Source organism: Eublepharis macularius, chromosome 14 (genome assembly GCF_028583425.1).
Source record: "Eublepharis macularius isolate TG4126 chromosome 14, MPM_Emac_v1.0, whole genome shotgun sequence".
In the NCBI taxonomy this organism is placed as follows: Eukaryota; Metazoa; Chordata; class Lepidosauria; order Squamata; family Eublepharidae; genus Eublepharis; species Eublepharis macularius.
The window spans coordinates 42,754,234-42,768,282 of record NC_072803.1 but is presented as its reverse complement, the minus strand read 5'-3'; the positions used below and the strand labels follow the sequence as shown (position 1 = coordinate 42,768,282).

The 14,049-nt window shown below is 47.8% G+C and overlaps 2 protein-coding genes across 2 annotated transcripts in view; both read right to left on the bottom strand.

Moving 5' to 3' along the window:
* NPDC1 (neural proliferation, differentiation and control 1) overlaps positions 1-3,652 on the bottom strand; it is a 45,365-nt gene extending 41,713 nt beyond the window's left edge. Inside the window, exon 1 of the mRNA XM_054997874.1 lies at positions 3,453-3,652. Within this exon, the coding sequence (XP_054853849.1) occupies positions 3,453-3,552 (100 nt within the window). The 5' untranslated portion in view covers positions 3,553-3,652. The remainder of the gene's footprint in view (positions 1-3,452) is intronic.
* Positions 3,653-7,485: 3,833 nt separating this feature from the next.
* ENTPD2 (ectonucleoside triphosphate diphosphohydrolase 2) overlaps positions 7,486-14,049 on the bottom strand; it is a 39,995-nt gene continuing 33,431 nt past the window's right edge. Inside the window, exons 7-9 of the mRNA XM_054998092.1 lie at positions 12,476-12,595; positions 11,760-11,894; positions 7,486-10,868 (exon numbers count right to left, since the gene is read on the bottom strand). Coding sequence (XP_054854067.1) covers positions 10,665-10,868; positions 11,760-11,894; positions 12,476-12,595 — 459 coding nt within the window. The 3' untranslated portion in view covers positions 7,486-10,664. The remainder of the gene's footprint in view (positions 10,869-11,759; positions 11,895-12,475; positions 12,596-14,049) is intronic.

Here is a 14,049-nt window from a genome sequence, read left to right as displayed (position 1 = left end):
AGTGAAAGAAAACACACAGATATAATAACAGGACAAAGTGAAGGGACCTGTGGGAAATAAAAGCAAAAACAAAGGGAAAGAATCCATATATTACGATTGTGTGGTGAGATGCTGTTCTAACACATGCACCATTTTTTTCGAAAATAAAGCAGGCTTTGAGAAACGGCTGTGGCTATTACTACTGAATAAGGTGGGAGGGGAATCCTGGTTTGCGACCCCCCCCCAGTCAAACAAACCACAACTGCCTGAGGAGCACAAGGCATTCTTGCTCCTTACAAGCATCCCAAGGAGGCTCTTCTATCCTTCGACACCGCTGATGGTTAAAAGCCTTTCCCCACAGTTCTTACCCAGAATTAGTGCTGGAGTCCTGTGGCTACAAAACTGAGCCCCTATTCAAATTTGGGATTAATTCACTGCACAGCCGTTGGCCAGTCTCTGCTCTCTCAAGCCCACATCCACAATATGGGGCAACACTGGCCCACCTTACAAGGCTGTTGAGAACTTTACAGGGAGACAGGGCATAGTCAACCAGACGTGTCCATGAAGCCCACAGGCAGAGGAGACTAGCAACAGCCTTCTTCTAATTCTACCCCCAACCCCAGCCACTGGCACTCGGAGGCTAGTCACCCACTGCTCTTAGCTTTTCCTGCCTCCAAAAGCTTACAATCCAAGCATCAACAGCAGAGGAGACAGCAGAGAAAGAGGAAGGATCAGTCTCCTTGTATGCTTGTACAATGATAAAGCCCACAACCTTGGGATACCTCCAGCGAACATCAGCTCCCTCAGGCAACTTCTGATCAGGTGGGACAGTAGAAGAAAAATCTTTGGTTCTTGCCAGCAGAGTCTCAATCTGACCAGAGATGCCAATCTAGGGAAAAGCACAGCCTTGCTTGTTCCTTGAAAATAGCAACTCCTTCCGTGAAAATACCAAACTACGCAAAATGTCAACAACACAGAACAGCCCGAGGGCAAAAAGTTTATACTGCATTAGTAGTACGTTTGTGTTGTGCAAAAATTCCAGCTGAGCTTGAGGCCTTGCTCTCAGATGAAGATGCCTGCTGGACCTCTGCATGCTGTACTGCTCTTGCCTTGCCTCCTTCTAAACAGGTCTCAACTGAGAATGGTTAACTGTGCCATAGCTCTGCTTGGGAGCAGTCACTCCTGATGGAGATGCAAATTCAGAGGCTGCTTATTGCACCTCTGCATAAGTCACTGAATTGGGCTGTCAATAAAACGATTTGATAATGCCTTTAACTTATCAAGAAAAAATAGCCACCTTTACTTCTGCGTCTGTCATTCAATCAAGTTCCACCCACCACACCAAGACAGGAAAATAGCAACCCATTCCATTTGCGAACACCATGGTGGAGGGAGGACAGCAGGGAGGAATAAACGAAGACGAAAACCTACCAAAATTTGCAACCTGAGGCAAGTCACATCAGATAGGTTTCTAAAACTCAGAGATTCTGTTCCAAAGGTACAAAACCAAAGACTATGAGCCAAGCTACAAGTGACGCCTTACACAGGTTGGACACTTGTCAGCTTCCCTCAAGTTTTGATGGGAAATGTAGGCGTCCTAGTTTTACAGTTTGGCTCTCCATTACAGCTGCAAGACCAGGATGCCTACATTTCCCATCAAAACTTGAGGGAAGCTGACAAGTGTCCAACCTGTGTCAGGCGTCACTTGTAGCTTGGCTCTAAATTACGATGGCTGAATCCCAGGGACCAGGGAGGACAGAACAAATATTGTCATGAACATCAACATGAAACGTTGCCTGACACAGAATCAGACCACTGGCCCATTGACCCTGACTGGCTGTAGGTCTCCAGGGTCAAGCAGAAAAGGCTCTTCAGGGTCAGATGGCGTCTCCCTCAACACTTGCCATGAGAGAGCCTTTAACTGGAGACACTATGGACTGAACCTGAGGTCACCCACTTAAGCAGGCACTCTGCTCCACAGCCAAATGTCCTTGCTACTGCCATCTTCAAAGATGGGATACAGCTTTTGGAAATACCCCAGCCCATACCCTTTGGCTACTGCTAAACAAGAACATCACCAGATCTGGAAGCCAAGCAGGGTCAGCCTTTGCTAGTAATTGGATGGGAAACCTCCAAAGAAGACATGGGTTGCAGAGGAAGGCAATGTCAAACTGCCTCTCTTAGACTCTTGCCTTGAAAAACCCAGCAGGGGTCTCCATAAGTCAGCTATGACTTCATAGCACTTTCCACCACCCAAACTTGATTGTGGACAAAACACCAGCCAATTGTGAATGTCCTCCACAGCCCCCCCAAATAAAAGAATTCTAGACAATATGTATGCACCACCTTAGCTTTCCTAAAAACAGTGGTCATAAAATGTATGATTGCATTTGTTGACATCCATTCTTCGATACTCATTCTTCCTGTTACCTTCCACTACCACATTCCTCTTATCCATTTTAGGTTGTAAATTCCAAGGGGGGGAGGAGAGGAGGGGACATTAGATGATATGCACCCCAGATCATCATGTCACAATAATATCAAACAGAATCAGTTGTGGACAGAGGCATAAAGGACAAGTCCTGAGACCAAGCAAAACATCCACCGCCAACAACTATTCACCATGAAGGATACCTTTAAACACAAGATGATTTCTAAGCAACACATACAAAATTTCTACTAAATTAGGATATGGGGGGCTGGAATTACAACCCCATGGGGATCTATGATCTAAGAGGATTGGGTCCCAGAAAAAAAAAACAGAAGAGAGGAGGTGGGGGAATGAGAGGTAACAGAAGCAAAGATAGGAGGGAGGCAAATGAAACTGGAGGCCAAGAACTGAAGAACATGGGGAAATACAAAGAGAACGTAGCAAAGATCATTGCTGAGGATGGGGAGGGGGAGACATCACTCCAAAGGGGAGGAATGACTGAAGTATGAATCACAGACAAGAGGATAGTTTTAGGTGGGTTAGCCGTGTTGGTCTGCAGTAGAACAGCAGGGTTTGAGTCCAGGGCACCTTAGAGCCCAACAAGATTTTCCGGGTATGAGCTTTGAAGAGTCAGCGCTCCCTTCTGCAGACACAGGCCAAGAGGGGAAACTGGGAAAAGGGGCCACGACCAAGGATAGGAGAGGGAAGTCAAGGCGCTTAACAAGCCAGCCGGGGGGGGGGGGGTGCGGGGAGACAGTCATCGTTAACGGCGAGGAAAGACAAGAGGTGGGGATGAATGGCCAGACCCAAAGGAGAGCGCTGATTTCAAGAGGCGCATCCAAGGTGAACCGCAGCCAAGAGGAAGGCCGGAGGAAGGGTCTGCCAGCTGGGAAGGGACAGCGACGCAAGGCGGGGAGGGAGCTGCTGAGGGGATAGGCAAGTCCAAAGGCGACAAGAGCCGGGGGAAGGAGCGATGCGGCGGGGCGCGTGAAGAGCTCCGCCGGGGGCCTGGCCAAGGGGAGGGGTCCGCCTGGGCGCTTACCGGGCTGGCTGGCCAGGAGGCAGCAGGCGAAGGGCAGCAGGCGGAGGAGCGGCGGGAGCAGCGCAGGGGCTCCGGGCCGATGGCGGAGGGCCTCGCTCATCCTTCAGCGGCGGCGCCCTCCAGGCATGGCCGAGTCGGAGAGGCGGCCGCGGCGACTCCTTCGCTCGCTCGCTCGCAGCACGGGAGGCGCAGATGCGGCACGGCTCAGCGGAGGCAAGCCGGCGGGACGGGCCCAGGGGGCTGGTGGGCCAATGGCAGCGCAGCGCCCGAGCAGGCTCCGCCCCGCGACGCCCACCTGGGCATCCCTGCAGGTGCATAGGGAGCCGCGGCCGAGGGCGCCTGCGCCTTGCGCTCCGGCCCCGGAACCTGCATGTCGAAAAGGCGATTCGGTATTGTTGGGGGGATTCAGTCGTGATCCGTTATTATCCCCGCTTATTTCAGAAAGCCTTTGTTGGCTTGAAAATTAGTTTTAAATGCAGTTAATGGCCTTTTAAAAATTAATTGTGATTTCGTTTATTGATTTCAGTTTTTTAAATGCTGTTTGATCTTGTTTTAGCCTTTGGGCATCACCAACATTCCCAGCTGTTAGTCTCCTTTAAGCGACAATTATCTGCAAAGTGAGAATAGTAGTATGATTGGTATATTGAATCTCCCATTTATCGATATTGATTTATTTTAATTTAATTTTTTAGTTTAGATCTTTTTTTAGCAAATTCTTATCGTTTTTCTTGGGGCGGGGCACATACGTGATGACAGGAGGGCGTGGCTCGGCTGCACTAAATCAGAAAGGAAACGCGCTCTGTACGCGCACGAAAGGCGCTCTTGTTTTCGAAATCTGTGCTGGGGCTGAGTGCCTAGGAAGCTGCGATCTGCGGGGGTGGATTATTTTACTAAGAATCAATTGGAACCAGGGGAGAAGTGGTCTGTGATCCAGGATTGTGGTGGGGTCGCTGGCTGCACAGGTACACAGGAAAAAATACCATCCATACGCGATGGCCAAACATGGCATTGCTTAATTCAGATTACACATTATTTCTGTTCCCACGCAGCCAGCTAGGTAACAGGCATCTAGATCTTGTGTCCATACAGGATCGTTTTTCTGCCATGGTTGAATACTGGCACCTGGTGGCCAATACCAATCAATTCACAGAATCTAGAGGCATAAAAGATGCTACCATTACCAGGCAATGTCTCATGAAATAGTGAACAAATTCTCAAATGCCGCAGAACTCTATTTCAAATTGCATGTTCATTGGGGGGAAAGGGGGGGAACGGTTTGGAAAGAAAATAAATAACATTGTGGTAGTATCACGTGAACCACCCAGAGCTCCGACAGCAGAATTAAAATGGGGAAAAATTAGATTAAATTAATGACAATAAATAAATCAATAACAATAACATGCATTGTCTGTGGCAGCAAAAAGGGCAGAAGGATTACAAAATGGGATAATACCGAGTGTGTCTGACAAAGCAGGCTCCAGTCTACAATACATATTGTATTGGAGGTTAGGGAATTGCATTTTATCACTTGTGTTGTAGGTTGTGGATTTCAGATTGTTGCAGGCCACTTTGATGGGATAAAGAGAAATAGAAAGGCCGGGGATACATTACCTGATTACACAAGACATCTTGAAATTAGCCATGCTGATGTACCAAGAAATAGCCCTAACCCCAAAGGTAAAGGTAGTCCCCTGTGCAAGCACCGAGTCATTACTGACCCATGGGGGGGACGTTGCATCAGGACATTTTCTTGGCAGACCTTTTGTTATGGGGTGGTTTGCCATTGCCTTCCCCAGTCATCTACACTTTACCCCCATGGATACTCATTTTACTGACCTCAGAAGGATGGAAGGCTGAGTCAACCTTGAGCTAGCTACTTGAACCCGGCTTCCGCCAGGTTGGAATGCGGGTCGTGAGCAGAGCTTGGACTGCAGTACTGCAGCTTACCACTCTGCGCCACAGGGCTCCTTTACCTTTAACCCGAACAAACCAAATAATACATAATAACGCTGAAAAAAAACAGGACATTTACAATTAAGGGAAGACTCCATGTGGCTGGTCCGCCCCCACCTCACCTCCCCTGAAACCTGCTCCAGTTTGGTTGCTAAAATGGAGCAAGCCTTCTGAGTGGAAGCAACCTGTATTAGAACCATCCAAAACAACAAACTACATGCAAACCCATCTGGATGGACGATCGAAAAACAAAAAAGGTGGAGGGAGAGAAAACAAATGTAGGTCATCTGGGAGAGACCCTGAGTCTGCAGCTGCTTAAAAGAGAATATAGGCGGCTGTGTTGCAAACTTTAATGGAATTATGGGGGGTTAGGTGCAAAGAAGCTTCAGGATGCACACAGGCTACTGGCAGAGACAAGCAGAAAAGAAGGTCACTGGCCCTTGGAGAACAAAACAATAAGAGAAGCCAGCGGTTAATCTGGCATCTCCCCTGTGGTAGTCAGAACAATTCTGGTCTTCAAGCCATGGGTCAGGACACTCAGGTGGGCTGTGGAGCCCCAGTGCTGAGCCTTAAATCCCCTCCTAGTACTACCATTTTTCTTTTTTGGAAGGACCTGCGGCTGCTACTCATCCACATATATTCACAGAGCCTTGCCTCTCTGTATCCACGCAAAGGGAATCATGCAGGGATGGAGAGCATTGCTTTTTAACAGCACAGGAAGTGTTGGGGACCGATTGGGTTGCCAATCTCTCAGTGAGGCCTAGCGTTTCCTCTGAATTAAAACTGATTTCCAGACTGCAGAGATCAGTACTCTGGAAGAAATGACAGCTTCAAAGGGCGGACTCTATGGCAGCACATCCCTGCTGAGCTCCACAAACTCCACCTTCCCCATGAAATTCCCAAGTTAGAGTTGGCAACCCTGTGAGTCTGGCTCCTGCGCTTTGTTTCAGCACTGTGATGCCATGTGGCTTCCCATCATGTGTTTGCAACTGAATAGATTCTCTATTGTCTCATGGAGTTACAAGTTGGGATCCCAAATCAGGAAAAGTTGAAGACCACTGTGCTTTAGAAACTGTAAACGGGGGCTTCTCCATCATATCCAGAAGAATCTTTTTTTCTCTTCCTTCCTTTTTTTAAAAAAAAAAATTAAACATGCAGCCTCATTAAGAATTCTGGAGCATTTGAATGTTTGCTCACTACCAGTGAGATTTTGACTGGTCCTTAAAAGGGGTATTACACTAAATAGATAAATATCTGCTAAGCTTGAAGGTGCTTCTTGTGAATCCCCAGAAGGGAGTACAGCACAGAAGCCCACGCCTTTCTTGCTAGGCACTATTTTCAAATTTGCCTGCATGTCTTTACTTCGCCACCACCCCACTGAGGCTGCACACCAGCTTCTTTCAGCCCAACGTTTTGCACACTAGGGAGCCATGAGAGGGCCTTGGAATCTTAAGCCAACAGGTCAGATGCTGGGGATTTTGGTGCAACACTAAGGGTCGAAGATGACAAAGTGGCAGCTAGGTGAGCACCCTTGACCCCCCACTCCCATCCAAATATATGCATAATTCCATCTCCCTGAAGGAAAGAGAAGGGGCGCATCAGGATTCCTTGAGGCGGCTCATGCAGTGGTGCCTCCAGCGAGCCTCATTACCCACATAGGAACTGAAAGCACAGCAGGCAATGTTAGTAAGGGCTAACTCAGGAAGGAGAAGGGCAACCCTTTACAGGGCTGAGGGAAATGTCGATGGTCCTGAAATACAACTCAGCCACAGGGATGCATAGAAGCACAAGCATCAAGTTGAACACTTGGTCATCTCGTATGTTTGGAGATAATATATAACAATAACGTTGGATGTTATGCCCTGGGAAGATATAGGGAAAATAAACTTCTGATTTTAATTACTAAAAAGTAAGCTTTGCAAAATGCAAAATTTATTAGCAATCCAACCAGGAGTTGTCAGCAAATGACAGCCTTTCTTGAAGCTGTTCTCTTGCCTTTTAAAGCCCTTCTAGGCCTTGCAGTGAGATCATCACAACAAAATTGATTAATAACCCTTCAGAAAAAAACACAAGACAAACGTTGATAATCCATGTGTGTTTTTTAATTTTTAAAGCAAGTTTCTTCTCTCTCTTTTATACAGGAAATAGTTTGCACACAATGTCTTCCTTTTGATAGTCATATACAATTTCTGAGCACAGTGGAGGTTAGTCTGCATTGAAACACACAAAATGCTAGCACAAAACAAGCTTCTACAAACTGTGAGTCTGTGTGTGTGTGTGTGTGTGTGTGTGTGTGTGTGTGTAGATTTTGCATTGCAGAAATTTTTGCAATGGTTCAAGAAAAAGCTAGGAGGGAGGCACCGAGCAGGGAATATCAAGCCCCTGACTTTTGCACCACGCACACAATCTTGCAGGCTTAAAAAAAAAATCTGTCTTCTATCTCTATCAGCCCTGAACAAAATAAGAGATTTCTCTCTCCTGCCCCAGTTTATGTATTTAAATACATTTCTCATTTGTTCCAACTAGAATAGGATGGGACATATCCAAATGGAAAATGGCTGTATTCAACAGTATCGTGACTTCTGCACAGAACACTGGGAATTGTAGTTTGATGAAGCTGCCATTTCCTCCAGAGATAATTCTATGTCAGACACCCCTCCCCCTCCTCCTCTATCTGTAGTTGGGGAGATAGGATGACTATTGACCCAGTTTATTTCTCTGGTGGAGAAATTTATCCCAGTGCTACCAAATTCAGAGCACAGCATCTTGCAACTGACATTCATTTTGAAGAACATTTGAATGGGATTTTGGTGTGACACTCTAAGAGTCAAAGATAACAGTGTGGCAGCTAGGTGATCCATCTCCTACCTGCTTTACTCCTCAGAAATCAACAACTGTTTGGCAACTATACCTTCTTCCTGTACTGTACACAGACAAACAACATTCAGTGACATGGGAGCCAAATTAAGATCCAAAGGCAGTATATTCACTATTCCTGGCATGTACAATCAACTGTCCGTCTTAAGAAAGAATACGAAAAAGTACAAGAAACACATCAGAATGACCTTTTGTATTCTTCCTACAGCAAAGAAACCAGATTCACCCATAAAAATCTAGCTCCAAATATATTCTTCCAAGGGGTTGGTACGAGGTCATTGCTTGCTCGCCAAACAGATCAGCAGGATGTAAACTGACACCTTGTCAATGAAGAGCACGTGTGCTTACTCAGCCCCTCCAAGTTCAATGGGATTTATGACCCAGGAAGGGGTGTTGAGTGTTGCAGCTCAAAAGATGTGGGGAGGGATTCCGGGAGGGACAAACACAGAGGGATGGATAGTAGCCATTGCAAAGATGCCAGTGCCCAGGGCGAATCACATCAGCAGCCATTGTGACATGGTTGCTACCACAGCTACACGAGCCAATGTAATGCAACATCTGGTTTCCCCAGTGTCGAGGGAGAGAAAGGGGACTCCCTGCAAAGGTGCAAATGTAAAAACTCCAAAAGTGGCAAAACAAGGCCTGCGGCTGTTTCCCTTTCAGAGTATGAGCCTGGAGAGAGAGGAATCCAAGCAAACTTGGGATAGGTTTAAAGTAGCTCTGTTGAGGCAGGCCAGCCAGTGATGGAGAGGGGGAAGGCAGAAGGGAGTGGCTTAGGGTTGCCAGATCCAGGTTGAGAAATTCCTGGTGATTTTGAGAGTGGAGCCTGGAATGAGTGGAGTTTGGGGAGGGGCCTCAGTGGGGTATAATGCTATAGAGTCTACCTTCCAAAGCAGCCAGGGGAACTGATCTCTGTGGCCTGGAGATTGGTTGTGATTCCGGGAGATCTCCAGCTACCACCTGGAGGCTGGTAACTGTAGCGTGGCTGGATGCAGGCAGTTGCCCCCTCCCCTCACCACTTCCATAAGTCCCCAGTGCTTCCCCCAAGGAAACCACTGGGGAAGGTATTTCAGGGAACACCAGGTTGGGAAGCCACAGAAGTGCAGGGCCAGAAGCAACAGAGACTAGCTGTTCCCCCAGGAGCATCAGCTGCAGTTGCAGAGGAGGAAAGGGCCCCTGTGAGAACTGGGGATGGGGGGTGGATGAACTGCCTGAACCCTGAAGTAAGGGACAAGAGAAGCTGGCAGGTGTACAGGTAGCCAGAGGAAATGCAAGAAAGAGGGAAATCTCTGGAAACCTCTCCTGAGGCAGAACAAAAGTCAAATGAGGATCAAGGCTGTTCCCAAAGTCTTGGACTACTTTCCAGGTTGCCAGTGATGGACAGCCAAGCTTGTCCTTGCCCCAGCTGGCAGATCCCACATCCCTAAGCCTGTGGGTCCAGCAGGTGATAGGAATGCTCACATCTGGGTACAAAAGGGATGGGCCTAAGAAAGAAGGGTATAAAGCCCATTATCAATTTGTCTCACATTTGCCGAGTTGAGAGGATGGGCTTTTGACCTTAAAGTTACCCAGGGAGGTAAACAATGTTGTTTCTGAGGGCAGCGGTACCCAGTTTTGACATCCCAGCAGTCACTTTCCCCATTGACGTCTCAAATCGACTATGGCTTCCGGTCTGCCCCACAGTGAAAACAATTTGCCAGGATGCATTTCTTCATAACCCAAAACATTAAAAAGGCACCTCTGTTGTTTGGAGGAAGGCTTTCCACAGCTGGAAAACAGCCATACCCTGTAAATTTTGTCACCCCCATTTCCAGTGCTCACCATCCATCCAGAGAGATCAAGAGCAATGCTCCCCCCCCCCATACAAATACGAACACACAACTCCTTCACGAGGACTAAAGCCTTGCAGAGGAAAAAACGTTTGTCACATTTTTGAGAATATCAGTTGAACTCAACATCCCTGAGTCCCAAAAAAGTAACAGATACAGGCAGTCCAAAAGGAGGTGATTGTGTCCCCCCCACAAAAGCCCTTCCTGTGAATGGAGTGCTTTAAAAAAGGAACACCCTTATTTTTTGAAGTTGTGATCTCCACAACAGAAAGAAGGTGCAACTTCACAAGATGATGTACTCCAGCACTGGTAAGGCAACATCTTCAAACCCTGTGGAGACCTGGCTCTTTTAGGCGGGGTCCAATTTTTCTGCCACCCCTTCCTCATGATTTCCACAATGGAATTTAGGCCAACAAGCCACAGGGAGAGGTTGAGCTCCTGGAACGGCCAACACATCTGCTGGCCTGAAGATGGTGGGATATCAGGGATGGAATCTCCCACCATCCATGTGCCAGCCCACCGGCCTGGATTCCCATCTGTTCAGTGGCTGACCCTATATTGTTCCATGCCCCTTGGAGGACCGCAGCAGGCAGAACATGGCCCCCAACGTGACCAAGATGATGGCGACAAAGAGGAGGATGAGGCCCACCCAAGAGCCGTATGCCGTCCCCTTCCAGAAGCCGGTCTCTTCAGCTGGGATCATGTTGGTAAGGTTCAGCATGTAGCCTAGGGCCCAGCCGATGGATGTGTCTCCTGCCTGTCCAGACAAGGGAAACAGTTCAGGGCAGATACAGGCATTCAGGCTCGTCCCACAACCCTTGTCTGGCTGCTGCTTCAGCTACAAAGAGAGCTGCAGGCAGCCAGTATAGCTGGCTGCTTATGGAAAGCGCTCATACCAGTGCCTTGGTCAGCAACTAGATCCCTCTCAAGGTCTCTCAGACAAGACTTCAGTCATGGCTGTGGAGAAGCCACAGTTCTAGGCAGTTAAGTGGCTGGGCTGCAAATCGGCACTCTGCTGGTTTGAATGCCACTGCTGCCATGAGGTCAGCAGATGGCCTTGGGTAAGCCACTCCTCTCAGCCCCAGCTCCCCAGCTGGATTGTGGGGATAAAAACAACTCTGACCTTGTTCATTGCTCTGAGTGGGGCACTAATCTGTCTAGAAGAACAGTATATAAGTACAGCTATTACTATTATATCAGATGCTGAGTTCAGTTGTGAATCTCAACTTTTTTTCCTTTTGGAAAAGATACTTAACATTTTTATGCTAAGAAGCAGGTTTCCAGAGGTAAGTAGGAAATCAGGGTTAATTGCTTAATTAGAGCAATATATACACAGAGTATATATACATCTCTTCTAAGCAAAGTTCCCACCTTTGACTGTCAACCTTCATCTCCCATTCTCTTTCATTGATCCCAGCAGTCTCCTCCCATTTTCCCTCTCTCCACACCCCTCACATACCTACCCATCAATTTCTGCCTGGGGTTATCCTTAACAAATTCTGCCCTCCCACTGCAAAGCCTTTTGGAAATTATTCCAGCCTCCCTCTTTCCTGTGCCTCCACTGCCACCTCGACTGGCCCCAAACCAATTTGACAGAAGCAGGGTCTCACAGCAGCAGCAAAACAGGTTCCCTCTGCCAAGAACGTACCTTTTTCTGGAAGGCAATGTCAGGGAACGTGTACTCATCAAACCGGTAGCCTTTCATGATCAGAAGACTGATAAACATGGCCGTTGAGCAGTAGTCGGGCAACCTCTTCTCCAGGCCTGGTGCTTTCTCAAGCAGCTGGATTTGTGGAAAGTAGCAAAAGAGAAAGAAAGGACAAAAGGAAAGATAAGATGGCGGATCTGGAAAAGATCGCTGGGAAGAAATGGCATATGCAGTGAAGATCCCACTTGCTCCATACCACCGGTAATGCCCAAGAATAAGGATTTCATTTGTTTATTTATACCTTGATTTTTTCCCCAATGAGGATCCAAAGTGACTAAAGCATCATTCTCCCTGCCTCCATTTTATCCTCACAACCACCACCTTGGGAGATAGGGTAGGCTGAGTGTGTGTGACCGGCCCAAGGTCACCCAGTGAGCCTTCAAGGCAGAACTGGGGCTTTGAACCTGGGTCTCCCTGATCCTGGTCTGATGCTCAGATCGCTACCCCATGCCAGGACTCCATCTCAGGGCCAGTGATCCGGCTCCTCTTGCAGAGAAAGAGAGGCAATGAAGACACTGAATTAGCCTCCCAGTTCCTCCCAGTTTTCAAGTCTTCAGGCTCTACTTTTGAAAATCCCCCCCTGCCCTTTTCATGTCCTTCACAGTCTGCTATTCACCCCAGCCGTACCAGCAGAGGCCAGTTTACAAGAAACCCACCTCGGGCCAAGACGAGTTACAGATTTCAACCACAGCGTCCTCAAGGTCACCTGGCGAAGTGACGCGTCTCTTCATCACAGACTGGATGAAATCCACGGTGTAGAAGAAGGCAGAGAAGGCCTAGTAAACATTAAAAATACGAAGAGGAGGGTGAGAAAAGGTGAGCTGCCAGCCAACTATGCTAAGGTCTTGCCTTGGGGTCAGACTTTACCATTGCTGACATTCACAAAACACTGTTGAGTTGGGCCTTCAGCCTCCCTTGTGACATCCCAGATGCAGCTGGTTGTCTACAGTGAGAAATACCATGCAGGACTAGAGAGAACTTTGGTCCAATCCAGCAAGGACTTAAGTTCTTATGACTGGCTGCATCCCTCCTGAGCGGCAGGGTGAGCTTGCAGTGGGCCCATCTCCTACCCTGTTGGGAATGGGGGAGGGAGTAAGAAGAAGTTAAAACTATATTTCAAGAGGTTGCAAACTGCTTTGGAGAACTTGATGGCCCTAAAGTGGTTCAGAAGTCTATCAAATATTAGTGATCAGCGCTCAACAGACAAGGCAAGGATGCCAGACCTGCCCCGCCAAGCCAGTCAAGAGTCCTCTACTTGCCCCGAGTTCTGTCCCGTCTGTCCATACAGACAGTCTCACCACAGCTAGCTTTGTGCCACTGTGATCTGGGGAACACACTCAGTGATTTCCTTCAATATTATGGTTGGGGTCTCAAAGATCTCCTGAAATTCTACCAGGGAACACCAACAGACTGCAAGATACATGATCAACATCATCCAAGCAGATGCCAACGGTGGAACGGGCCGCTGCAAAGCCTGCAGAATAGGGCAGACTATAGTTATCCAGTGTGATCCGAAAATCTACCTCTGTCAGGAAAACTCTCCACAAGGGGGCAGTCACTTCCTTAATATGACAAAAGGGAGCTTTGACTCTCAAAAGGGGAAATCTAGTTGGTCTTAAAGGTGCTACTGGACCCGAATCTTGCTCTTCTACTACAGACCAACATGGCGACCCACCTGAAACGTCCTTAATCTTGGTAGCATCTCCCTTCAGAAAGTCCTAGTTTCAGTCCCGCTAGTCCGTGTGTGAAAAACTAGGCCTGGCATCCATTCATTGCTTACACCAACTATCGTATTTTGCTTTGTAACACTGGCAAGTTTGGAGGTGATTAATTGCTTCGGGATATTAAGGAAGAGTTGTCATCTTCCTAGAACTGCTGTAATGTGCATTTAACCCTCTGACCCCAAAAGTCTTATATTTAAATCCCAGATATGCTGGAATGGGTGGTGGCTTCCTGCCGGATGGGGAAATGCCTTTTACCCACAACCAACCTACAAAGACACTTTCTTCCAATGTTACTACACAGAAAGCCAGTGTAGCATAGTGGTTAGAATGTGAGACTATGATCTGGGCAACCCAGGTTCAAATCTCTACCCTGCCATAGATGTTTCCTGGTAGACTTTGGGCCAGTTGTGCTCTCTCAACCTCACACGGTGGTGGTTGTTGCAGGAATAAAACGGGGAGGAGAAGAGAATGATATTGCAAGCTGCTTTTGGTCCCCACGAAGGGAG